Below are 25,764 nucleotides of genomic sequence, written 5' to 3' on the forward strand. Positions count from 1 at the left end.
AAGTGCATATGGGGACAAAGATCTTACTTTTTGGAGAAATGTCCTCTGGTCTGATGAAACAAAAATTGAACTGTTTGGCCATAATGACAATCGTTATGTTTGGAGGAAAAAGGGCAAGGTTTACAAGCTGAAGAACACCATTCCAACCGTGAAGCATGGGGGCGGCAGCATCATGTTTTGGGGGTGCTTTGCTGCAGGACGGACTGGTGCACTTCACAAAATAGATGGCATCATGAGGAAGGAAAATTATGTGGATATATTGAAGCAACAGCTCAAGACATCAGCCAGGAAGTTAAAGCTCGGTCAAAAATGGGTCTTCCAAATGGACAATGACCCCAATCATACCTCCAAAGTTGTGGCAAAATTGCTTAAGGACAACAAAGTCAAGGTATTGGAGTGGCCACCACAAAGCCCTGACCTCAATCCAATAGAAAATTTGTGGGCAGAACTGAAAAAGCGTCCGCGAGCAAGGAGGCCTACGAACCTGTGGAATCTGGAGGAATGGAACAAAATTCCAGCAACTTACTGTGAGAAGCTTGTGGAAGGCTACCCAAAACATTTGACCGGTTAAACAATTTAAAGGCAATACTACCAAATACTAACAAAGTGTATGTAAACTTCTGACCCACTGGGAAAGTAATGATAGAAAGAAAAGCTGAAACAAATCATTCTCTCTACTATTATTCTGACATTTCACATTCTTAAAATAAAGTAGTGATCCTAACTGACCTAAGACGGGGAATGTTTTCTAAGATTAAATGTCAAGAATTGTGAAAAACTGAGTTTAAATGTATTTGGCTAAGGTGTATGTAAACTTCTGACTTCAACTGTAAGTAAAACTTGGGAACAAGGAGGTGGTCTCCTAACTGTCAGCCTGAAGTAGGGAAGGACCGATTTTGACAAATCACAAAGAAATATGATGTAGTTGGGTTATCATAGTAGCGGATGTCATTGAACCTAATCTTAGAGAATGTAGCTGGTCACATTGTTAGAGTATCAGTGGGAGAGCATTTTGCAAATGGTGATCATAAGTTTCAAGGTAGTTATGGGAAGGGATAAAGATAGTCATGAAATTAAGGTCCTGATTTGAGGAAAAAATGCCATTTTCACTATCATAAGATAGAACCTGGTAAACATGAAGCAGATATTTGTAGGTCAGTATATAACTGACCAGTGGGACGCATTTAAATGTGAAAATATTCAGATATATGTTTTTATAAAGTTGCAAGGAAAGGGGAACACTGGGTAAGAAGAGGTATCAACGACGTGATAAAGATGAAAAGTAAGCATGTGACTAAAACAACTGAAAATGGAAAAAACCTTTCAGAGTATTGAAAATAGAAGATAAATGTAAAGAAATTAAAAGGTTAAAGAGGGTCATGAATGGTCACTGGCAGGCAGGGTTATGGAAATTCAGCAAACACTCTGTTGTGTTAAGGGCAATAAGGTAACCATGGAAAGAACAGAGCCATATGGAATAAATATAGCAGCATTTGTACAGAGCTGGAGGACAAGTGGGATTTTAAATGTATTCTTCTCACTTGCATTCATAAGGAGGCCATTACTGCTGAAGAATTCAGCAAAGGGGATGGTGAAATCTGAGAATGTGTTAACATTAAAAAGGAGGTATTATGTGTCTTTAGAGGGTTTAAAGATTGATCAATCTTAAAGGGCCGTTGAGATCTATAGTACCTTGCAAAATTCTTAAGATACATATAGCTAAGACTTTTGCACTGTACTTCATGTACTTATGTATTGCACTATATTGCTGCAGCGAAAAAAAAGATAGTGACATGTGAGTGATGATAAGCCTGATTCTGATATGGGTCTCTATTTTGTTTTGAGAGTGGGAAAGGGGCAGGGAGAAGGGAGAAGGGAGCCCACAGAAAGACATTCCGTGATGATCAATAAAGCAGTTGTTTAGAATCAAATAACCTTGCCTGGTGTCTCAGGGCTGGGTGTGTCTGCATCTGTGCCACCCCACGCCCTGGCACTCTTTGTCTGCCACTTGTCCCACACCTCTCCCGCGGCATTCCATCCTCACCATTCCCAACATCCTTTGCTTCCGCCAGATTTACCTACTTGCTCTCTGCTCCATGTTTACATATACGTAACTGCAAAAGTATAAGGCACCCTAGCTATTAAACGGTACTTTATCCCAGGCTGTGATGGGGAGAAGGGAGGAGCTTGTAGAGGACTTGATAGATTTTTTAAAATCTTCACTGGCTGTAAATGAGGTGCTAGGAAATTGGAGAACAGCAAATATCGTACCTACTGTACATTTCAGGAGGGAAACGGTTGAGCTTGATAACAGGCCTCTGGATTAAATATCAGTGATAGGGAATTATTGATCAGTGCTGGGACCTTTTCTGTTTGTCATGTACATCAATGGTTTGCATAGGAATTTAGGAGATATGATCGTTATCTTTGCAGATGACCCATAAATTGATGGCATTATTGAGCGGTAGCAGGATAGTCTTAGGTTTCAGGAAGATATTAGTCAATAAAATGGGCAAAGCAATGGCAGATAGAATGTAGTCCTGAGTATAGTTGATGCACTTGGGATAACATGGGTAAGGGCATATGCCGTGAATGGTTGAGCCCCAGGTAGTATTGAGGAACAGAGCATTGTGCATTTCTGGTCATCAAGAAGAAAGATGTGGTTGCACTGGAGAGGACAAAAATAACTTCTGCTTGGGTTAAAGTATTTCAATTGTGAGGTGCGATTGAATCAGCTAGGGTTTCCTTGGAGTGGAGATGAAATGCATCTCCAATGCATTCCCTAGATAATTATATATTGCTGTTGTGTAACCTTTGCAACACTTATCAATCAACCAATGCATTGTATAGATTAGTGGTCACCAACCTTTTTAAGCCCAAGATCCCCTACCTTGACCTCAGTGAAAGGCAAGATCTACCTACTAAATTGTTTAGAGAAAAAACAGCTCTGATTGTACTTCCAGTTTGAGGCCTTTTATTTGGGCGAATTGTATTTGAATTACACAAAATACTTTTGTCAAACTTCCAAATTAATTCAAACAAGAAAACACTGTAACTAGCATATCAAACAAGCCATAGCTGTCTTTCTTTAAGAATATTACAATACTTCACACCTTTAATTCTAAGTTTCATTATTTAATTTTATTTCAACACGAAAAATAAATGAATAAAAATTGACTGTTGCACTCGATGTGATGACTGGGGCTGAATACTTTCTGCCAGTTCCCTGAAATTTGGCTCATAACTACAGACAGTCTGTGAGGTGAAGGATTGCCAACTGTCTCGTACTCCCCCCGCTAAGGTAGAGTGTTCCTATGAAACCGTTCATGCAGAAATGCTTTAACCCAAAGAAGCAATTACCATTAATTTATATGGAAAAAAAATTTTGAGCGTTCCCAGACCAAAAAACCCTACCAAATCATACCAAATAACACATAAAACCTAAAATAACAGTAACATATAGTAAAAGCAGGAATGATATGATAAATACACAGCCTATATAAAGTAGAAATAATGAAAATTAAGCCAAAACCGATTCGTGGGGTAAAAAAAGTCGGCACATCACGCATGCGCACACAGGTGCCTGCGCAAGGCTTCATAGTCATGGTAGCCTTTTTGGGGTAAACACAAATGTCCCGGGAGTTGACTGCTACTTTTGTCTGTTATTTGGGAGTGAGAAAGTTGGCAACCCTAGTGAGGTGTCTGTCAGTAAGTCAGCTCCTGTACTTAGATTTAATAATTTTCATCTGTGAAGATGCAAATTCACATGGATAAGTTAACCTGAAGTAGGCACTGACTTTTAGTGCTTTAAAACCAGCGTGCACACCGCGCATTGCTCGGCCCCATCAGTAGTAATTGCCACCAGTTTATGAATGGGGATGTCATTTTCACGGACATTTTTAAAAAATTCATTGTAAATATCCTCACCTCTCGTTCTTTCCTTTAATTGCAAAAGAGTGAGGAAGTCCTCCTTTGTTGTAAAATCCTGGAAATCCATACTGACAAATGCAACAAGCTGAGCTGTTTGCATTACATCCAGGGATTCATCGAACTGTAGTGAAAAAATATTCACAGAGTGACAAGTCGATCCACGGCCTCTGACAGTGATTCTACCCTCCTTGTCACTGTTGCAGGGCCAAGCGGTATATTATGTATTGCGGTTGTGGGCTGTTTTTTGTTTTTAAAGTCATTAAAAACAGTCTGCGGTAATGACCATTGCTTCCTTGGATAAATCGCCATCTGTAAAAGGCTTGTTGTGTTCAGCCAAAAGGTGACTTACACGAATTGATGCTTCAATAGCAGCCTTATTTTGAGCAGCATGTTTTGTGGAAAACGATTGCTGGGCTTTCAACCCCGATTTCAGCTCAACTTTCCAGGCACGAATTGCGCTCTTTGGGGTTAGGTGTCTTTAAATTCCTGGTGGTTGGTGTTGTGGTGCCGCTCCAGATTCCCTCTTTTAGTCAGTGCTTGTGTTTGGTGGCACAACATACATGCACAGTTGTCTTTCACCAAGGTAAATAGAAATTCCTCTTCTCATTCTGGATGGAATTTGTACGTTTTCGTCTTCTTTCGTGGAGCCTCTGCTATGCTATCAGGGTATCACGAGCGAGTGCCGATTGCGTCGCCTCTGATCTGAGCCGACTTTTATGTGCCAGGCAGCATCTAATTAATTAGCTTGTTTATTTCGGCTTTTTTTCTTTAAAATGTGGTGTGTGATCCCGACTACCGCTGCACCACTGCCTGCTTCGCGGCCCGGAGGTTGGGGACACTGCCGTATATTGATGTTTGCCACAGTCTGTACTGTTACGTAATCTGATTGGTCACTTTGATGCAGCACAGGCTACGCTGAAAACGCGGTGCATGGTGGGGGAACTACACACGTGTGCACCAGGCAGAAAAAATGGAACTAAACCCCTGCAACCGGGAAACAATCTCTCTTTACAAACAGCTTTTTAGTGAAAATATTGCTATATTACCATTAGCCTGATTAGTATAACTTTTATAGTGCTCACATTACAACAGTATTTGTGTATTTATTTTTGATTTTTCTTCGGGATCTACTGGGAAAATCTCAAAGATCGACCGGTCGATCGCGATTGACGGGTTGGCGACCCCTCGTATCGATGATATGGCCATTAGTTTCATTGTTGCTTGTGGGAGCTTGCTTACCCACATTAAAATATGAAAGACACTATATGCTGATCTCTTTAAATTTTCTATTAAGTATCTCTTCACAACCACACTTCCTAAACAATTCCACCAAAGGAGGCATTTACTTGAAAATGTATATTTACAAATGAGCCTTCACCAGCCTTTAATCTGATTAGTTGCCTGCTGGCATTCAGTTTTAAGGATTTTCATGAAAACATGATATCAGACTATAGAAACACCAAAGCGGAAAGTGAAGTCGTGATAGAAGACGCGACAGCCTCAAAGAACCTTTTTAAAAGAGGTGGGCTGTCAAGAGCAATAATTGTGATAGTCACGAGAGTCATTTGACCTTTATTAAGTGTGTGCAAAGTCTGAAGATAGTAACCTGGAGCTCAGATAATTGTCAACTCATTTTAATCATATAGCTAAAATTTATTACAGAGAGATATGAAGTTATAGAAAGAGAACATGGCACAGATAATCAAGAAATTAAACAGGAAAGCCACAGGAAGCAGGTGCAGATGTTGTTCCCCTTCATCTGTTTAACATAAAGCGGGCAGCTCATCAGCTAAGTACAGTATCAGTGTTCTAACTATTACCAGGTGCAGTCAGTATTAACTAACTGCTGTCTAACTACATGCATTAACAGGGCCCCAAAATTTATTATAGCAGCGTTGAAAGTTAATTTGGATAAAGCCAGTGTGCATGTTTTAAAGACTAGTACATTGAGAAAGTTGGAAAAGCCAGATTTTTTTTGGTACTGAAAGTGAGTTGGTAAAGTGTGATCTGTGTCTGTTATCTATGTCCTTGGAGTGGAGATGCTAGGGGACACAGTGAGTGCAGCAGACAGGTCACTGAGCTTGCTACTCATGTCTACTTTCGAGCACAGTGATTCTTCCAGCATGCACGTTTGTATTTATTCATTCAGTAGCCTACAAATAGCCACTGAACAATTTAGTCAGCATGAATAGAATTATTGTACAAAGGATAGTTCGCAATTGTAAACACATGCTCCTGGAATTCATTGGTTAAATGTGAAGTGTTAATTCCCTGTTGACGCCCCCAACCACATTATTTATATGCTGGCATTAGTGTTAATTTACTGTGTAACCGCACTTTTTAAAGTGAAGTTCCAGAAGAGAGAATACAAGTGTGGATTTTGAAATGTTCTCTTTTGTTTCCTTTTGTTTTCCGTTTGCATTTGTTTAAAAGCTATTGTGAAAGAAACACACACAAAATGCTGGATGAACTCAGCAAGCCAGGCAACATCTATGGAAAAGAGCAAACTGTCAATGTTTTGGGTTGAGTCCCTTCATGGGGACTAGGGGAAGAAAGATGAGCGGTCAGAGTAAGAAGGTGGGGGGAGGGGAGGAAGAAGTATTAAGGTAATAGGTGAAATTGGGAGATGGGAAGGGGGTGAAGAAAAGAGCTGGGAAGTCGATTGGTGAAAGAGATGAAGGGCTGGAGATCAGGAGCCTCTGATAGGAGAGGACAGAAGGCTATGGAATAAAGGGAAGGGGGAGAAGCACCAGAGGGAGGTGATGGAGGTGAACTGAGAGAGGGAAATGGGAATGGTGAAGGGTGGGGGGGCAATTACTGGAAGTTCAAGAAATCGATTTTCATGCCATCAGGTTGGAGACTGCTGATGGAATACAAGTGTTGCTCATCCAACCTGCGTGTGGCCGCATCGCAGCAGTAGATGAGTCCGTGGACTGACGTGTCAGAATGGGAAGTCAAATTGAACTGGGTGGCCACCAGGAGATCCCGCTTTTTTCTGGTAGACAGAGCATAATTCTTGTGCAACAAATGTTGGGAGCTCGGGCTTTGTCTTGGTCACCAATTTTACATCCAAAGTAGAGCTCATAGACTTTCTTAATAAGAGGAATCTCTTTGCGATTTAAGCGTATCCAGCCTCAAATTAAACAGTTTCACAGCTGTTGCAAGATTGCTGAGACATTTTGCTATCACAAACAATCCTGAAAATACAGTTAATTATGATGCTATATGCATAAAGCATGCGTATCAACGTGATTACAAACTGATATACATGCAAGCTCAATGCATAGAAAACATGATGCTTTTATAGCCTTTGTAAAACTTGTTCTACCATGCAGCATCTGCCCTGCCTTAGCATGCCCAGGCTTGCCTGGACAAGGCCAAAAACTTTTCAGCTTACATTGTGGACAACATTTTAATTGACTTGAATTATGAATTGAAATAATAATTGTTGGCAATTTCAGAAAATGGCACATGATAGGGAAATTTCATGGTGATTTTCATGATCAGCAGCCCAAAATCCATAAGAAACACGCCAAGTTATTCAGGAAGCCAAATCTTTGTTGTTGAATAGTTCTTTTCTAAAGTGCACTACTTTCCAAAGCTTATTATGTTCAGGAGCAACACATTGAAACATCGTGCTAATTATACTTCGGTGGCATTGCCACATAGTTGGAGGTCCAGTGGAAAGTTGTGTTCATATTAGCAAATATTTCAGGACTTCTAGCTAGCAGTCTGTTGGAAAAGTTCAGCATAACCACCCTAAGTTCCATACGGCATGCTTTCCTGGACAATTTTGGATTGTTAAGAGTTAAACATTTCTTGCTAAAGACATCTGAGTAGCTATAATTTAAGGTTTTCAAAAGTTACTGTTAGGAAAAAGTAGAAGATCAATTGATTAAAAGATCAAAACATTTCTGTTCTGTTGTGGCTATAACAATCATTTGTATGCCTCTTGGGGAAGTTGAATTACGTTTGAAATAAAAGACATTGGCAACCTTCATTTTGATTAAAGGAGTTTCTTTGAAATGTGAAGGATTAAGTTAGTATTTTAAAGATCAGTTTCAATCTTTAAAAAAACTAAACATTGCAGTTGTATATTAGTGATTGGTTTGGAGACAATTAACCTTTAGATGCATATTTTGTTTTGATATCATTATGTTAAGACTTGTTTTTGTCTCTCAGAATGCAGATTGAAATGAGTCATTCTTTGGAATTCTAACTAAACAGTACAAGTTGGTTACTATACTAAGTTTATGCTAAGTAAGAGTAGCTAGAATTGTGTATTAGTTTGTGAACAAAAGTCTTAAGATTAGTTTGTAATGAAATAAATTGAAGAACACAATTGTTGGAATTACCAATGATGGCAGATTTTAAGCCTGATCACTAAATCGTTATCAACCAAAAATATGATGCCTCTGAGAAAAGCGGGGCCAAGGAAAATGTAGCAGGTAAGAAATTTTAAATACAATCTGGAAAGGTAACTGTCAGATTATTGGGCCATGCTGCATTTCACTAGCCCTAGGGGTTGGGTATTTGAATCATCAGAGAGAAATGATGTCTGTTTCCTGAAAACTGAGGCTCTGGATAGAAATCCTATTGCTAAATCTTGAGGTGAAAGTCAACTATGGGTTGGCGTTACCTGTAAACTTTAGACTCTGTGCATCAATTGAAACTAAGTGATGAGGTGTGATAGTAGAAATGTAGTTAAGCATGCAATGACGGCTCGGCCTGACCAACCATACCCTTGGACCAGCCAAAGGCTAATGTTAGGCCCTTCCCATTGCATCATAATGTACCATGTAGTAATCCCAGCGGCAATAATTCTGAGCAAGGTCATAGTTCAGACATGCTGTAAATTAGAAACCAGATGGTTCCATATATAATAGGATCCCCTGGGAGCTGGTAGAAAGGTTCTTGTATTGTGTTGGCACACCACTTAAAGACAGGAGTCATTGTATAATTATGACCCTGAAATGAACAGTGAAGGGTACTTAGAGGGTTGGTGGAGATGACTGAATACAGTTTCAACCAATCCTGAAAGCTGGGTTTCATCTCCTAAGTTACAGAGAAAGGTTGAACAAGTTGGGTCTTTATTCTTTGGAGCGTAGAAGGTTGAGGGGGGACTTGATAGAGGTATTTAAAATTATGAGGGGGATAGATAGAGTTGACGTGGATAGGCTTTTTCCATTGAGAGTGGGGGAGATTCAAACAAGAGGACATGCGTTGAGAGTTAAAGGGCAAAAGTTTAGGGGTAACATGAGGGGGAACTTCTTTACTCAGAGAGTGGTAGCTGTGTGGAACGAGCTTCCAGCAGAAGTTGTTGAGGCAGGTTCAATGTTGTCATTTAAAGTTAAATTGGATAGATATATGGACAGGAAAGGAATGGAGGGTTATGGGCTGAGTGGAGGTCGGTGGGATTAAGTGAGAGTAAGAGTTTGGCACAGACTAGAAGGGTCGAGATGGCCTGTTTCCATGCTGTAATTGTTATATGGTTATAGTTAGGTCAGAAATAAAACTGGTTATGTGAGAAAATGATGGGGATTGATAAATTATATTACCATCATTTTTAAGACTGGAACATTATGTGTAAATACAACCCTGAAATTAATTTTCTTGCGAGCATACATAATAAGTCCAATAACCATAATAGAATCAATGAAATACCACATCAACAGGGTGTACAACCAGTGTGCAAAAGAAGCCAAACTGTGCAAATACAAAAGGAAAGAAATAATAATAAATGAACAATAACTATTGAAAACATGAGCTGCGTCTTTGAAAGTGAATCCATAGGTTGTGGGAACATTTCAGTGATGGGATGAGTGAAGTTATCTCCTTTGGTTCAAGAGCTTGTTGGATGAAGGGTAGTAACTGTTCCTGAACCTGATGGGATGAGTCTCGAGGCTCCTATACCACCTTCCTGATGGCAGCCGCAGAAAGAATGCATGACCTGGGTGATGGGGTCCTTGATGATGGGTGTTGCCTTCCTGCAACAATGCTTCTTGTAGATGTGCTCATTGGTTAGGAGGGCTTTACTGTGATGGACTGGGCTCTATCCACTACCTTTTGTAGGATCTTCTGTTCAAGGGCATTAGTGTTTCCATACCGGACTGTGATGCAACCAGCCAATATACTCTCTCAACCACACACCTACAGATACTAGTCAGTTTTAGATGTCATGCCAAATCCTTGCAAGTTCCTCAGGTGGTAGAGGCACTGCCATACTTTCTTCATAACTGCACTTATGTACTGGGTCCAGGATAAGTTCTCTGAAATAATAACACCGAGGAATTTAAAGTTGCTGACCCTGTCAACGTCTGGTTCCCCCGATGAGGACTGCTCATGGACCTTTGGTTTCCTCCTACTGAAGTCAATAATTAGCTCCTTGGTCTTTCTGACATTGTGACAGAGGTTGTTGTTGTGGAACCACTCAGCCAGATTTTCAATGTCCCTCTTATTTGCTGATTCATCACCACTTTTAATTTGGTCTATGACCGTGGTGTCATCAGCAAATTTGAATATGACATTGGAGCTATGTGTAGCTACACAGGATAGGCGTAAAGTGAGAAACCAATAAAATGAATGATATGGAAGCTGGAAAACAAGGAACAAGGAAACCAAACATGATTATGTAGGAAATGTGTAATACAATGTCTGAATCTAATATAGCAATTTCTGCAATGTTTGCTTCATTATATTTTTGATTATAATGGCTTGCTGTTTAAAGTAATCATTTAAGAGAACAGGTCAAAAACAAATTGGGAGCTTACATCTTTGTTCTAAGACTTGTTTCGTATGGCAGGTGTTTTTCTCTTCACACTTTTAATTGTTTTTTGTCTAGCCACTCCTCCAGCTCATGGCTGCAGTGGTGGACTGTGGCAAAGCCATCTCAGATCTTGGTGAGAGGGCATATTTGAACCAGGTGGAGGATGTCCTGGGTTGGGACACCGCAGGAGCAAGCTGGGGTTTGTCAGGCGCCCAACCGGTGTAGTGTTTGCACTGCTTTGGCATGATAAATTCTGAGTCTATTTGCGGCTGTCCTGTTTTTTCCTGCTGTCCTGTCCAGTGAAGCCTGGGAGGAGTGAGGTGGGTTGGTCAATCAGTTCTCCAGTGGGGCATGTTGGTGTGCTGGTATTGGCACCATTCAGTATGTTTGTCATAGGAGATGAGGTTTATCAAGTTGTAGAAAGGTTTTCTGGATTTGAGTTGGGAAGTTAGAGGAGCATTTTCAATGCGTTTGCGAGCTGGAATGTTGTTGGGCATATTGTGGATACACTTGTAGAATTTTGCTGAAGCTGCTCTTTGGATCTCCGGGGTGCTATTCCACTCATTGTTGGGAGCCATTGGACAGCTGTGGATTTTAGGCTCCTGAGATTCTTCTCATAGAAGTATGGAGCTGTGTATTGATGATATTTGTGTAAGCACTTCTCTCCCAGGTGGGTGCACAATATTTGGCGACTGAGAAACACAGTACTAGGCTAGATGTTCGTAGGACTGACCGGTTGGCACCCCATTTGGTTCCTGCTGTCTTCCTGATCACGGCCGTTCTGGATTTTAGTTTATTTTCTACATTTTGAAGGTGGATCTTGTACAAGAGAGTTCAATCTAGTGTGATTCCTAAGTGTTCTGGATGTGGATCATTGGGTAGCTGTTTATCATTTAGTTTGATGTTAAGTTTTAGTTTGGTTAGTCAGTTGTCCAGATGATATATGGAAGTTACTGTTTTGTTGACATTTATATTTCTGTACTACTTTGAGAAGTAGTTGGATGGGAGTTGACATCTTGGGTAAGGTTTTTTCAATGATTTGACATCGTTTGATTGAAAGGCTATGCAGCGTATCCACATTTAGCAGATCAACACATTGACGTCGTGTGGAGCATTTGTGCTTTAAGGATTTCCATCAGACAATGCCAACTCAGGGCCACCCATGTCTGTGGACGAGATGCCAGATGAAGATTGATCCAATCCCGGCTCCCAAATGGACAGACTCACGTCAGCCCCTCCCAGACCACACTTCATCGTGAATCAAACTCTGAGATTAAATAAACTTTGAATATGTGGTAGTGTCTAGGATTTACATTCAAGCTTGAGATTGTGCTGAATACAATGTAATTAACACATAATTATAGTCCAGAGAGTTAAGAAATGCATATTATTGCTTATTAATTCCAGGAGGGGCGATTTCTAGAGTGCTTAGAATATGTTTTTTTAGAGCACCTCGTGGTTGAGCGCACTAGAAGATCAGCTATTCTGGATTGCTTGTTGTGTAATGAATCAGAATTGGTTAGAGAGCTTAAGGTAAAAGAACCCTTAGAGGAAAGTGATTATGATAGAATTCACCCTGAATTTTGACAAGTACTGTAGAAGCTATAGTCAGATGTAGCAGTATTACAGTGCAGTAAAGGGAATTACAGGAGCAACAGAGAGGAGTTGGTCAGAATTGATTGGAAGAGAACACTGTCAGGAATGACAGCAGAGCAGCAATTGCTGGAATTTCTGGAAGCAATGTGAAAGACACAGGTTATATACATCCTAAAGAGAAGGACTTATTCTAAAGAAGAGTGCTGATGAGGGTCTTGGCCCAAAACGTCAACTGTACTCTTTTCCATAGATGCTGCCTGGCGTGCTCCAGCATTTTGTGTGTTGCTTGAAGTAACAACCATGATGACACACGAGAAGTCAATGCCAATATAAAAGCCAAAGAGAGGGCATATAATAGAGCAAAAATTAGTGGGAAGTTAGAGGATTGGGAATCTTTAAAAAAGTAACAGAAGGCAATTAAAAAATCATTAAGAAGGTAAAGATGGAATACAGAAGTGATGAGTAGTTTGCATCAGTCTACACAGTGGAAGACACTAGCAGTATGGTGGTAGTTCCAGGTATCAGGCGTCATGAAGTGTGTGACATTGCCATAACTAGAGAGAAGGTTCTTGTGAAAGCAGCAGGTCTGAAGGTAGACAAGTCAGATGGTGTACACCCCAGAGTTCTGAAAGAGGTGTATTAAAGATGAGGTCTCAGGGTACTTGGAAGCACATGATAAAATAGGCCATAATCAGCATGATTTCCTCAAGGAAAATCTTGCCTGACAAATCTGTTGGAATTCTTTGAAGAAATGACATGCAGGATAGACAAAGGAGAACATCAGTTGATGTTGTGTATTTGGATTTTCAGAAGGGTTTTGACAAGGTGCCACACATGAGACTGCTTAACAAGCTACAGGCCCATGATATTACAGGAAAGATTCCAGCATGGATAAAGTAGTGGCTGATTGGCAAGATGCAAAGATTGGGAATAAAGGGAGCCTTTTCTGACTGGCTCCCGGTGACCACTGGTGTTCTGCAGGGGTCTGTTAGGACTAATTCTTTTTACATTATATATCAATGATTTGGATAATAGAATTGACGGCTTTGTTGCAATGTTTGCAGACGATATGAAGGTAGGTGGAGGGGCAGGTAGTTTTGAGGAAATAGAGAGGCTACAGAAAGATATTAGAAGAATGGGCAAACAAATGGCAGGTGGAATACAGTGTCAGGAAGCGTATGGTCATGCACTTTGGTAGAAGAAATGAAAGGATTGACTATTTTCTTGCTGGAGAGAAAATACAAAAATCTGAGGTGCAAAGGGACTTGGGAGTCCTTGTGCAGGATTCCTTAAAGATCCATTTGCAGGTTGAGTCTGTGGTGAGGAAAGCAAATGCAATGTTGGCATTCATTCCAAGAGGACTAGAATATAAAAGAAAAGATGTAATGTTGAGACTTTATAAAGCACTGGTGAGGCCTCACTTGGAGTATTGTGAGCAGTTTTGGGCCCCTTATCTTAGGATATGTTAAAACTGGAGGGGGATCAAAGGAGGTTCATGAAAATGTTTCCCAGATTGAATGGCTTGTCATATGAAGTTTAAACGCAAACAACAGGAATTCTGCAGATGCTGGAAATTCAAGCAACGCACATAAAAGTTGCTGGTGAACACAGCAGGCCAGGCAGCATCTCTAGGAAGAGGTGCAGTCGACGTTTCAGGCCGAGACCCTTTGTCAGGACTAACTGAAGGAAGAGTGAGTAAGGGATTTGAAAGTTGGAGGGGGAGATCCAAAATGATAGGAGAAGACAGGAGGGGGAGGGATGGAGCCAAGAGCTGGACAGGTGATAGGCAAAAGGGATATGAGAGGATCATGGGACAGGAGGTCCGGGAAGAAAGACAAGGGCGGGGGGACCCAGAGGATGGGCAAGGGGTATATTCAGAGGGACAGAGGGAGAAAAAGGAGAGTGAGAGAAAGAATGTGTGTATAAAAATAAGTAACAGATGGGTACGAGGGGGAGGTGGGGCATTAGCGGAAGTTAGAGAAGTCGATGTTCATGCCATCAGGTTGGAGGCTACCCAGACGGAATATAAGGTGTTGTTCCTCCAACCTGAGTGTGGCTTCATCTTTTTTTAAAGAAAGGGGCTTCCCTTCCTCCACTATCAACTCTGCTCTTAAACGCATCTCCCCCATTTCACGTACATCTGCTCTCACTCCATCATCCCGCCACCCCACTAGGAATAGGGTTCCCCTGGTCCTCACCTACCACCCCACCAGCCTCCGGGTCCAACATATTATTCTCCGTAACTTCCGCCACCTCCAACGGGATCCCGCCACTAAGCACATCTTTCCCTCCCCCCCCCCCTGCATTCTGCAGGGATCGCTCCCTACGCGACTCCCTTGTCCATTCGTCCCCCCATCCCTCCCCACTGATCTCCCTCCTGGCACTTACCCGTGTAAGCGGAACAAGTGCTACACATACCCTTACACTTCCTCCCTTACCACCGTTCAGGGCCCCAAACAGTCCTTCCAGGTGAGGCAACACTTCACCTGTGAGTCGGCTGGGGTGATATACTGCGTCCGGTGCTCCCGATGTGGCCTTTTATATATTGACAAGACCTGACGCAGACTGGGAGACCGCTTTGCTGAACATCTACGCTCTGTCCGCCAGAGAAAGCAGGATCTCCCAGTGGCCACACATTTTAATTCCACATCCCATTCCCATTCTGACATGTCTATCCACGGCCTCCTCTACTGTAAAGATGAAGCCACACTCAGGTTGGAGGAACAACACCTTATATTCCCTCTGGGTAGCCTCCAACCTGATGGCATGAACATTGACTTCTCTAACTTCCGCTAGGCCCCACCTCCCACTCGTACCCCATCTGTTACTTGTTTTTAATACACACATTCTTTCTCTCACTCTCCTTTTTCTCCCTCTGTCCCTCTGAATATACCCCTTGCCCATCCTCTGGGTCCCCCCCCCCACCCTTGTCTTTCTTCCCGGACCTCCTGTCCTATGATCCTCTCGTATCCCTTTTGCCTATCACCTGTCCAGCTCTTGGCTCCATCCCTCCCCCTCCTGTCTTCTATCATTTTGGATCTCCCCCTCCCCCTCCAACTTTCAAATCCCTTACTCACTCTTCCTTCAGTTAGTCCTGACGAAGGGTCTCGGCCTGAAACGTCGACTGCACCTCTTCCTAGAGATGCTGCCTGGCCTGCTGCGTTCACCAGCAACTTTTATGTGTGTTGCTCATATGAAGTTTGATGGCTCTGGGCCTGTATTCACTGGAACTCAGAAGAATGAGAGGTGACCTCATTGAAACCTTTGAATGGTGAAATGCGTTGTTAGAGTGGATGTGGGAGAGGATGTTTCCTATGGTGGGAGAGTCTAAGACCAGAAGAGACCGCCTCAAAATAAAGGGGCGTCTTTTTAGAACAGAGATGAGGAGGAATTTTTTCAGCCAGCAATTCGTTGCCACAGATGGCTGTGGAGGCCAGGTCATTATGTACATTTAAGGCAGAGGTTGATAGATTCTTGTTTGGTCAGGGCATGAGGGGATATGAGGAGAATGCAGGAGATTTGGGCTGAGAGTAAAATTGGATCAGCCATGATGAAATGGTGGAGCAGATTCAATGAGCCAAATGGCCTAATTCTGCTCCTATACCTTATGGTCTTTTAATGTGGATATATATTAATTAAATAATTGTATTTACATTTGTTTTTACATTTTTATCTTTGCATCTTTAATATAGCAGTAACATTCAAGTGGGAAACTGAGAAAGTTTATTTTGATTCTGGAACTTGTGATCAACAACAAGAGTCGCCATTTGCAAAGCACTGGACATAAATCTACTTGATGATTTCTGTAAAGCATATTGCTTGACCAAGGAGTTATGTGTGGAGCTTTGAACAATATTTTTTAATACCAGCAAGTTTCAGGAATATAAAATACTCAAAGGAAGTAATACTCCAAGAAAAGCATCCAGACCAGAGTACCTGGCCATGTACCAAAGATCTGTGCTGACCAGCTGGCTGGTGTGTTCACTGATATCTTTAACCTGTCACTTTGGAAGTGTGTGGTACCCACCTGCTTCAAGCAGGCTTCGTTAATACTGGTGTCCAAGAAGAGCATGGTGATCTGCCTCAATGACTATCGCCCAGTTGCACTTACATCCACAGTGATGAAGTGTTTTGAGAGGCTGGTGATGAAACAAATCAGCTCCTGCCTGAGGTGATTTGGATCTGCTCCAATTTGCCTCCCAGAGTAACAGGTCCACAGCAGATACCATCTCATTGGCTCCTCACTCAACCCTGGAACACCTGGACAGCAAAGATGCATACATCAGGATGCTAGCTGTTGATTACAGCTCAGCATTTCGTATCATAATCCACTCCAAACCAATCAATAAGCTCCAAGACCTTGGCCTCATTACCTCTTTGTGTAATTAGATTCCCAGTTTCCTCACTTGCAGGCTCCAGTCAGTTCAGATTGGCAACAACTTTTCCTCCATAATCTCCATAAACACAGGTGCACCACAGGGCTGTCTGCTTAGCCCCCTGCTCTACTCACTTTATATCTATGACTGTGTGGTTTAGCACAGCTCCAATACCATATTCAAGTTTTCTGATGACACCATTGTTCTGGGCAGAATCAAAGGTGCTGATTAATCAGCATGCAGGAGGGAGATTAAAAATTTGGCTGAGTGGTGTCATAACAACCTCTCACTCAATGTCAGCAAGACCAAGGAACTGATTGTAGATTTCAGAAGAAGGAAACTGGAGATCCTTGAGCCCGTCCTTGGAGAATCAGAGGTGGAAAGGGTTAGCAACTTTAAAGTTCTGTGTGTTACTATTTCTGGGGACCTGTCCTGGACCAGCACATAAGTGCAACTGCGAGGAAAGCACGGCAGCCCTCTACTTCCTTAGGAGTTAGTGGAGATTTGGCATGTCATCTAAAACTTTGATAAACTTCTATAGATGTGTAGTGGAGAGTGTTTTCAATGGCTGCATCACAGCCTGGTATGGAAACACCAATGCCTTTGAATGGGAAATCCGATGAAAGGTAGTGGATTCAACCAAGTACATCACAGGTAAAGCCCTCCCAGCCATTGAGCACATCTACATGTAACACTGTCACAGGAAAGCAGCATTCATCATCAGAGATCCTCAACACCAGGACATGATCTTTTCTTGCTGATGCCATCAGGTAGAAGGTACAAGAGCCTCAGGAATCTCACCACCAAATTCAAGAACAGTTACTACCCTCAACCATCAGGCTCTTGAACAAAGGGGGTAACTACATCCATTGAGATGTTCATATAACCAATGATCTCACTTTAACTACCTTTACCTTGTTATTTCATGTTCTCGTTATTTATTGCTACTTATTTATATTTGCATTTGCACAGTTTGTTGTTTTCTACACTAGGTGATCTTTCATTGATCTTATTATAGTTACTATTCTAGAGATTTGCTGAGTGTGCCCGCTGAAAAATGGATCTCAGGGTTCTATATGGTGACATATATGTATTTTGATAATAAAATTTACTATTATTTTGAACTTTGTGCTGGAGTTAAGAAAAAAAGGTGATATGCATTGATCAAGATAAAGAGCTTTGCAACAATGTTTTTGAGCTGTGTTTGATCCGTGTGGCAATGTTGATGGTATCTCTGTGGAGAAGGAAAATGAGGGTTGTGTCTCCACACAGTCTTGGGCAGTGAGATCCCCTCTTTTGCTAATTTCAAGACCACTAAGTGCAAAAGTATCTGTTGAATTCTTTGGAGTGTCAGTAAGCCCAGAGCTCTAATGCCATCAGTCCATTTTATGTGTCAATAGCTGGGAGTATTTAAGTATTATGAAACTATTTGTTAAGTATTATTGATCTAATCAGTTACTCCTGTGGATTGAAGCTGACATAATCAAGAAGCTTAATCACTGTCTTGTAACTATGATAATTAAGCAAACTCCCCTGTAATTGCTGGTATCTTCACCAATAAAATGTGTAAACATTCAATTGATCCACAACACTGCTTATAAGAACTGTAGGAGAAAAAAAAATCTTCCTTTGCTTAGGCAACCTCTCAGGGTCAAGGATGACTTGTTTCAACCTCAGTTCTGTGGGGTTTTGCTGTGTCTAATTAGACCAATGTCAGGTTGACAGATGGTGCCAAGAGTCAAATAACAGATGCATGATGCAGTTTGTGGATGGTAAGGAAGGCAAAGTGCTACTTGTGCTCCCAATAGGCTCAAGGTTCTTAATGCTCCAGATGCTTCTTCATTTTGATCAGTCATGGTCCAGGAACTCGCACAAAAGTAGAGGCTTTGAGAACATCCTTGAAATATTTCTTCTGTCTGCCTGGTATTCTCTTTTCATGACTGTGGCTGATAGTGTCTCTTTGGGAAGTCTGGTGGCAGGCATGCAAATAAGATGGCCAACACTGGAACTGCTGAGTATGGTCAGAGTTTCTGATGCTGAATGGTGGTGGTTTGAGAAAGGAAATTGACAATGATTTGCTTATTATGCCAGGAGATTTGGAGGATTTTGTGGAGGCTGCTCTGGTTGTACCTTTCTGGCCCAACGAGCTGATGCTGCTCAATTACACCCATGTGGCCAAATAACCTACTAGCCCATACATCTATGGAAACTGGAGGAGCCGGTCATAGGAGAATGTGCAAACTCCCTACAAACAACTGTGGAATTGAGCCTGGGTCGCTGACACTATAATAATGTTACCCTAGCCACCAAGCCACCACGGTACCCCATTCGTTATGACGTTGATGTTTGTGAGATTAAGGTTAGGCAGGATGACAGAACAGCGGCATTTTTTTTTCCTTCTATGTGACATAGTGAAATATTTTACTTTGATCTGATCAAGCAGAATAGTCAGCATTTAGATTGCAGAAGTGTTTCAGCTAAGGTTATGAGCTTAAGTAAAAAGTCATTTTTGACATTATTGATGTACAAGTACTCAGAACTCAGAGGGGTTAATCTGCAGCATTTCATTTCAGAGTGGAAATTATAACATGACTCATGGGCTTGTTATACTTGGCAACTGAGTAGAACTGGGAAGCATGGAAGAAATACCACTCTTTGATAAAGTAACTATACATACTGTAGTTTCCTAAAAAAAATATAGGATATGGACGTTATTGGTCATGTCAGCTTTTAATATTCATTGGTACTTTTTCCTTGAAATGACTGGATTGCTGGGGTACTTCAACATTGCATGTAGAGCAGTCAATTGACAGATTTTCTTTCTTAAAGGACATCAATGAACCAGCTGAGATTTTATCACAATTACCATTACTGATGTAAAGTTTAAATTCTCATTTTAATTAATGAATTTCAATCTCACACTCAATATGATGGCATTCACATTTACAGTGCCTATGAAAAGTATTCACCCCTTTGAAAGTTTTCATGTCTTATTGTTTTTTAACATTGAATCATGGTGGATTGAATTTGGCTTTTTTGACACTGATCAACAGAAAAGGACTCGTGTCAAAAACAGATCTCTACAAAGTGAACTAAATTAATAACAAGTATGAAACACAACATAATTGATTGCATAAATATTCAATCCCTTCAGGTCAGTATTTAGTAGATACTCCTTTGGCAGCAATTACAGCATTGAGTCTGTGTGGATAGGTCTTTATCAGCTTTGCACATTTGGACACTGCCAAATTTTCCCCATTCTTCTTTACAAAACTGCTCAAGCTCTGTCAGATTACATGGGACTGTAAGTGAACAGCCCTTTTCAAGTCCAGCCGCAACTTCTCAATTGGATTGAGTCTGGACTCTGACTTGGCCACTCCAGGATGTTAACTTTGTTGTTTTTAAGCCACTCTTGTGTAGCTTTAGCTTTATGCTTGGGGTCATTGCCCTGCTGGAAAATAAATCTTCTCTCAAGTCACAGTTCTCTTGCAGACTGCATCAGGATTTCCCTTTATTTGACTGCATTCATTTTACCCTCTACCTTCACAAGCCTTCCAGGGCCTGCTGCAGTGAAGCATCCCCACAGCATAATGCAGCCACCACCATGCTTCATGGTAGGGATGGCGTGTTTTTGAAGATGTGCGGTGTTTGGCTTAGTGCCAAACATAGCATTTAGTCTGATGGCCAAAATCCTCAATTTTGGTTTCATCAAACCATAGAACCTTCTCCCGGCTGACTTCAGAGTCTGTCACATGCTTTCTGGCAAACTCTTGCTGAGATTTCATGTGAGATTTCTTCAACACTGGCTTTCTCTTTGCCACTCTTCCATAAAGCTGCGACTGGTGAAGCACCCGGGCAACGGTTGTTGTATGTGCAGTCTCTCCCATCTCAGCCACTGAAGCTTGTAACTCCTCCAGAACTGTCATAGCTCTCTTGGTGGCCTCTCTTTCTCGTCCTTTTCTTGCACAGTCACTCAGTTCTTGAGGACAGCCTGCTTTAGGCAGATTTACAGCTGTGCCATATTTTTTCTATTTTTTGATGATTGACTTAACTGTACTCCAAGAGATATTCAGTGACTTGGAAATTTTCTTGTATCCATCTCCTGACCTGTGCTTTTCAATAACTTTTTCACAGAGTTGCTTGGAGTATTCTTTTGTCATCATAGTGTGGTTTTTCCCAGGATACTGACTCACCAACTGTAGGACCTTCCAGATACAGGTGTATTTTTACTATAATCAATTGAAACACCTTGGCTGCATACAGGTCTCCAAAAACAGATCTCCATTTAACTTAATATGTGACTTCCAAAACCAATTAGTTGCATCAGTGATGATGCGATGTGTCATACTAAAGGGGAGAGGGTGAGCGAATACTTACACAATCAATATTTTGTGTTTTATATTTGTAACAAATTTAGATCACTTTACAGAGATCTGTTTTCACTTTGACATGAAAATCTTTTTCTGTTGATCAGTGTCAAAAAAGCCAAATTAAATCCAGTGTGATTTAATGTTGTAAAACAATAAAACATCAAAACTTCCAAGGTGGTGGGGGGGGGGGTGTGAATACTTTTTATAGGCACTGTATATCTCTCAAATAATAGCTAGGCTGCTAGATATTAGTCTGGTAATGTTACTGAATTGTTACTGTACTCTCTTAGTATCTTATTACTATCACAAAATTGAAACCATTTTTTCCATAAGAAGTATATGGAATGATTCATCACATTTTCTAAGACAATTGCCAGATCTGTTAAAGTGCAGTTGAATAACATATGAAACAGAAGAGATTCTGATAATGTGGGGTAAAGCTGAGAAATGTAGTAATCAATTATCATTGAACAATTAGCACAGTAATGGATCCATTGCCATTTATAGTACATCTTAGCCTTCATCTTATTTGCCCCTCCTTCTCCTTCCATCCCAACGTCACAGTTTGGTGATTTATCTTCTTCATTCAACTATAATCTCAGCTCCACCTCTTTTTCTTTCTAAACATAAAAATATAAGAAATATGAGCAGCAGTAAGCCATCTGATCTGTTGAACCTGCTCTGCCATTCATTGACTGATCTGATCATTGACACCTCCATCGATCTGCCTTTCCCCATAACCCTTAATATCCCTACTATGCAAAATTGTGTCTTAATATATTTAATGATTAAGCCTCTACTCCTACCCTGGGAAGAGAATTCTATAGATTTACCTCTCTGGGAAAAGTAGTTCCTCCTCATCTCTGTCTTAAAGCTACTCTCGTGATTCTAGTCTCACCTACCAGGGAAAGCAAATTTCCTGCCTCTATCGTACCTATCCCTTTCATAACTGTACATGTTTTTTTTTATAAGATTTCCTCTCATTTTTCTGAATTTCATTGAGTACTGTATAGTACCGGGCATCACAATCTCTCCTCATAGGCTAAATCCCCATATCTCTGGAATCATCTAGGAGTTGAGGATGCCATCATCTACCTGCTGAACCGTGTCTACGCCCACCTGGACAAGCCAGTGAGCACTGTGAGTATCATGGTCTTTGATTTCTCCAGTGCGTTCAACACCATCCGCCCTGCTCTGCTGGGGGAGAAGCTGACAGCGATGCAGGTGGATGCTTTCCTGGTGTCATGGATTCTTGATTACCTGACTGGCAGACCACAGTACGTGTGCTTGCAACACTGTGTGTCCGACAGAGTGATCAGCAGCACTGAGGCTCCACAGGGGACTGTCTTGTCTCCCTTTCTCTTCACCATTTACACCTTGGACTTCAACTACTGCACAGAGTCTTGTCATTTTCAGAAGTTTTCTGATGACTCTGCCATAGTTGGATGCATCAGCAAGGGAGATGAGGCTAAGTACAGGGCTACGGTAGGAAACTTTGTCACATGGTGTGAGCAGAATTATCTGCAGCTTAATGTGAAAGAGACTAAGGAGCTGGTGGTAGACCTGAGGAGGGCTAAGGCACCGGTGACCCCTGTTTCCATCCAGGGGGTCAGTGTGGACATGGTGGAGGATTACAAATAACTGGGGATACGAATTGACAATAAACTGGACTGGTCAAAGAACGCTGAGGCTGTCTACAAGAAGGGTCAGAGCCGTCTCTATTTTCTGAGGAGACTGAGGTCCTTTAACATCTGTCGGACGATGCTGAGGATGTTCTACGAGTCTGTGGTGGCCAGTGCTATCATGTTTGCTGTTGTGTGCTGGGGCAGCAGGCTGAGAGTAACAGACACCAACAAAATCAACAAACTCATTCGTAAGGCCAGTGATGTTGTGGGGATGGAACTGGACTCTCTGACAGTGGTGTCTGAAAAGAGGATGCTGTCCAAGTTGCATGCCATCTTGGACCATGTCTCCCATCCACTACATAATGTACTGGTTGGGCACAGGAGTACATTCAGCCAGAGACTCATTCCTCCGAGATGCAACACAGAGTGTCATAGGAAGTCATTCATGCCTGTGGCCATCAAACTTTACAACTCCTCCCTTGGAGGGTCAGACACCCTGAGCCAATAGGCTGGTTCTGGACTTATTTCCTGGCCTAATTTACATATTACTATTTAATTATTTATGGTTTTATTACTACTTAATTACTTATGATGCAACTGTAACAAAAACCAATTTCCCCTGGGATCAATAAAGTATGACTATGACTAACCTGGTGAACCTCCTCTGTACCAAAGCCAGTATATGTATTTGCTCAAGTAAGGTCACCAGAAATGCGTTCAGTACTCCAGGTGCATCCACACCAGTATTCTGCATGGTTGCAGCATTACCTCCCTGTTCTAAAATTATATAACCTAGCAATGATGGCCAACGTTTTGTTTGCCTTCTTGATAATTTGTTGCATCTGCAAACCAATATTTTATAATTCATGCATTAGCACTTGCAAGTCCCTCTGCACAACTGCACGCTGCAGTCTTCTATTTTCCTTTCCAAAATGGATAATGTGGCATTTACCAACATTGCACTCCATCTTCCAGACCCTTGCATTCTGACTTAACCTATCTATATCTCTCTCTTCAGACTCTTCACAGCTTCTGGACAATTTGCCTTTTCACTTAATTTAGTATAATCAGCAAACTTAGATGCTCTACACTCCATCCCCCCCTTCCCAATCCGTAATATACGGTTGTCGTATACAGTTATAATATAATGAACAGTTGTGGGCCTAGCACAGACTCCTGAGGTACTATGCTCATGACTGACTGCCAACATCCATTTATTTTAATTCTGCCTTCTATTGGAAAACTAATCCTCCATCCATACTAATACATCACCCCCAACACCATATCTTCTGGATATATCTTTTATGTGGCACCTTATCAAACTCCTTCTGGAAATCCAAATACACAACATCCACTTGTTCCCCTCTATCTTAGAGGATATGTTATTTTCCAAATTTTGTCCATACCTGTTTCTTCTCAAAATTTCACATTCTTCTGATGATTTTTCTGCTGTGCTAAAATATACAAAACAATCTGAAGTGTTAAATGATTTGTCACCATGGTGAATTTATTTCCTTATCTTCAGCTTTTCTGGAACATGCTAGACACTTATTCACCTTCTGTTGCTTCTCTACATTATAATTTCATATTGCAACTATGATCACATTCTTAATTAGCTGCAAATTGCTTTGGGACTTCCTGGAATGCTCTTCATAATCTTAAGCTGTTGTTACTTTTCCTTTCTTCTTTCCCCATGGAATTAAAGGGCCTTCCTATGGAACCGACATTTCCCAAATGAAGCTAGTGAATACAACAAAGGCTTCTTTTTCTCCCACTTTTTGAACCTTGAGGTCTCCAAAGCATTTTTTGGCCATTTCTTTTTCATTAACACTCTGCCTGGTCATCACTCTTGGTGGTTCTTCATAATGTGCACTAAAAGCCTCCCTCCTCCATTTTCAAGAATATTTTCACCAGCTCCTGGCTATGAAAAAAAACTTGCCTGAAATTAATGATGGATGAGACAGAGCTTACTCAACAAAGGGACAATAAAGCTGTTGTCTTTTAATCACTCCCACAATCTATACTCATTTTCCAAGGCTTCCATTCCTACTCCCACTGATTGTTCAAACTGACCCGCACGTTCCATTCCAATCTCTTTTAAATCTCACATCCAACCTACCATTAAGGCCAGTTATTTCTGTATGTGAAACATTCCCACTTCTGCCTATTTTGCTGCCTTTCACTGTGGAGACCCTTATCTAATTCTGAATTTATTTCAACTACTCTAGTATTTTTCTGATTGGTCTCTTGCCGTGCATACCATGTTTTGAAAATGTACAGCATGTACATCAACCTCCTCATAATTCTGTAGAATCTCTGACCACCACTGTTATCCTCCATAAGTGTTTAGTTTCAATTAATTCAGAGTGTCATCCTGCATTCCCCAATTTCCCCCTGGTTAAATATAGAGAAGATCAAAACAATTTTCTCTGCTTCCATTCATAAACTCTGTTTACTGGACAGTGATTCCATCTCTTCATAGCAATTGCATGATATTGAGCCATACTCTTCTCGAACTTGGTGTCGAGCTTTGGACAGTCTATCTGTGTAATGACTAAGACCGTAGTACAGAAACAATGAATTGCAACTGAAAGGTTGATTAGGAAATTTGTGTATATTCAGTTAGTCAGCCAGTATTTGTGGAGAGAATAGAATCAGTATTTCAGGCTAGTACACTTTCATCAGAATATTTAACTGCACTCATTAACTCCGGTTATCTAGCCACAGATTTTACCTCAACTGCAGAGATTACTTGTTACTCTCTTGTTTTATTCTGTCATTAACCAGCTATTTCCCCTCATAGCATCATCTAACCTAATCCTAGTCTAGGCTCACCTGCTGGTGAAATACTGTGGACTTAACTGTTCCTGTGCATTCTTGGTGGGTTTCCACAAATTTGACCTTATTCAAAACTGTTGTTCATCTTCTCACTTCTGTTGGATACATCACTCCTATCCTTGCCCTGCATTGAGCTTTGATAAGTAACATGTTTTTTCTTAAATTCTCCACTTTTCAAATTAGTCTTTGATCTTGATGTTTCCTGCCTCATAGGGTATTTCTGATCTCTTGTTTCTGGCTTTATGACTTCCAAATATAATTGT

At 41.2% G+C, this 25,764-nt stretch overlaps 1 protein-coding gene across 6 annotated transcripts in view; it reads left to right on the forward strand.

Annotated features, from left to right (window-relative positions):
* Positions 1-25,764, forward strand: part of LOC134336701 (BTB/POZ domain-containing protein KCTD7-like) — a 117,375-nt gene that overhangs the window by 37,452 nt on the left and 54,159 nt on the right. The window contains exon 5 of one of the 6 annotated variants that reach the window (XM_063031085.1): positions 6,783-6,932. The exons of the other annotated variants lie outside the window; for them this stretch is intronic. Within the exon in view, the coding sequence (XP_062887155.1) occupies positions 6,783-6,797 (15 nt within the window). The 3' untranslated portion in view covers positions 6,798-6,932. Of the gene's footprint in view, positions 1-6,782; positions 6,933-25,764 lie in introns of those variants that run through there. 6 annotated transcript variants of the gene reach the window in all.

The sequence above is a fragment of the Mobula hypostoma genome, chromosome 23 (genome assembly GCF_963921235.1).
Source record: "Mobula hypostoma chromosome 23, sMobHyp1.1, whole genome shotgun sequence".
NCBI classification, from domain to species: Eukaryota; Metazoa; Chordata; class Chondrichthyes; order Myliobatiformes; family Myliobatidae; genus Mobula; species Mobula hypostoma.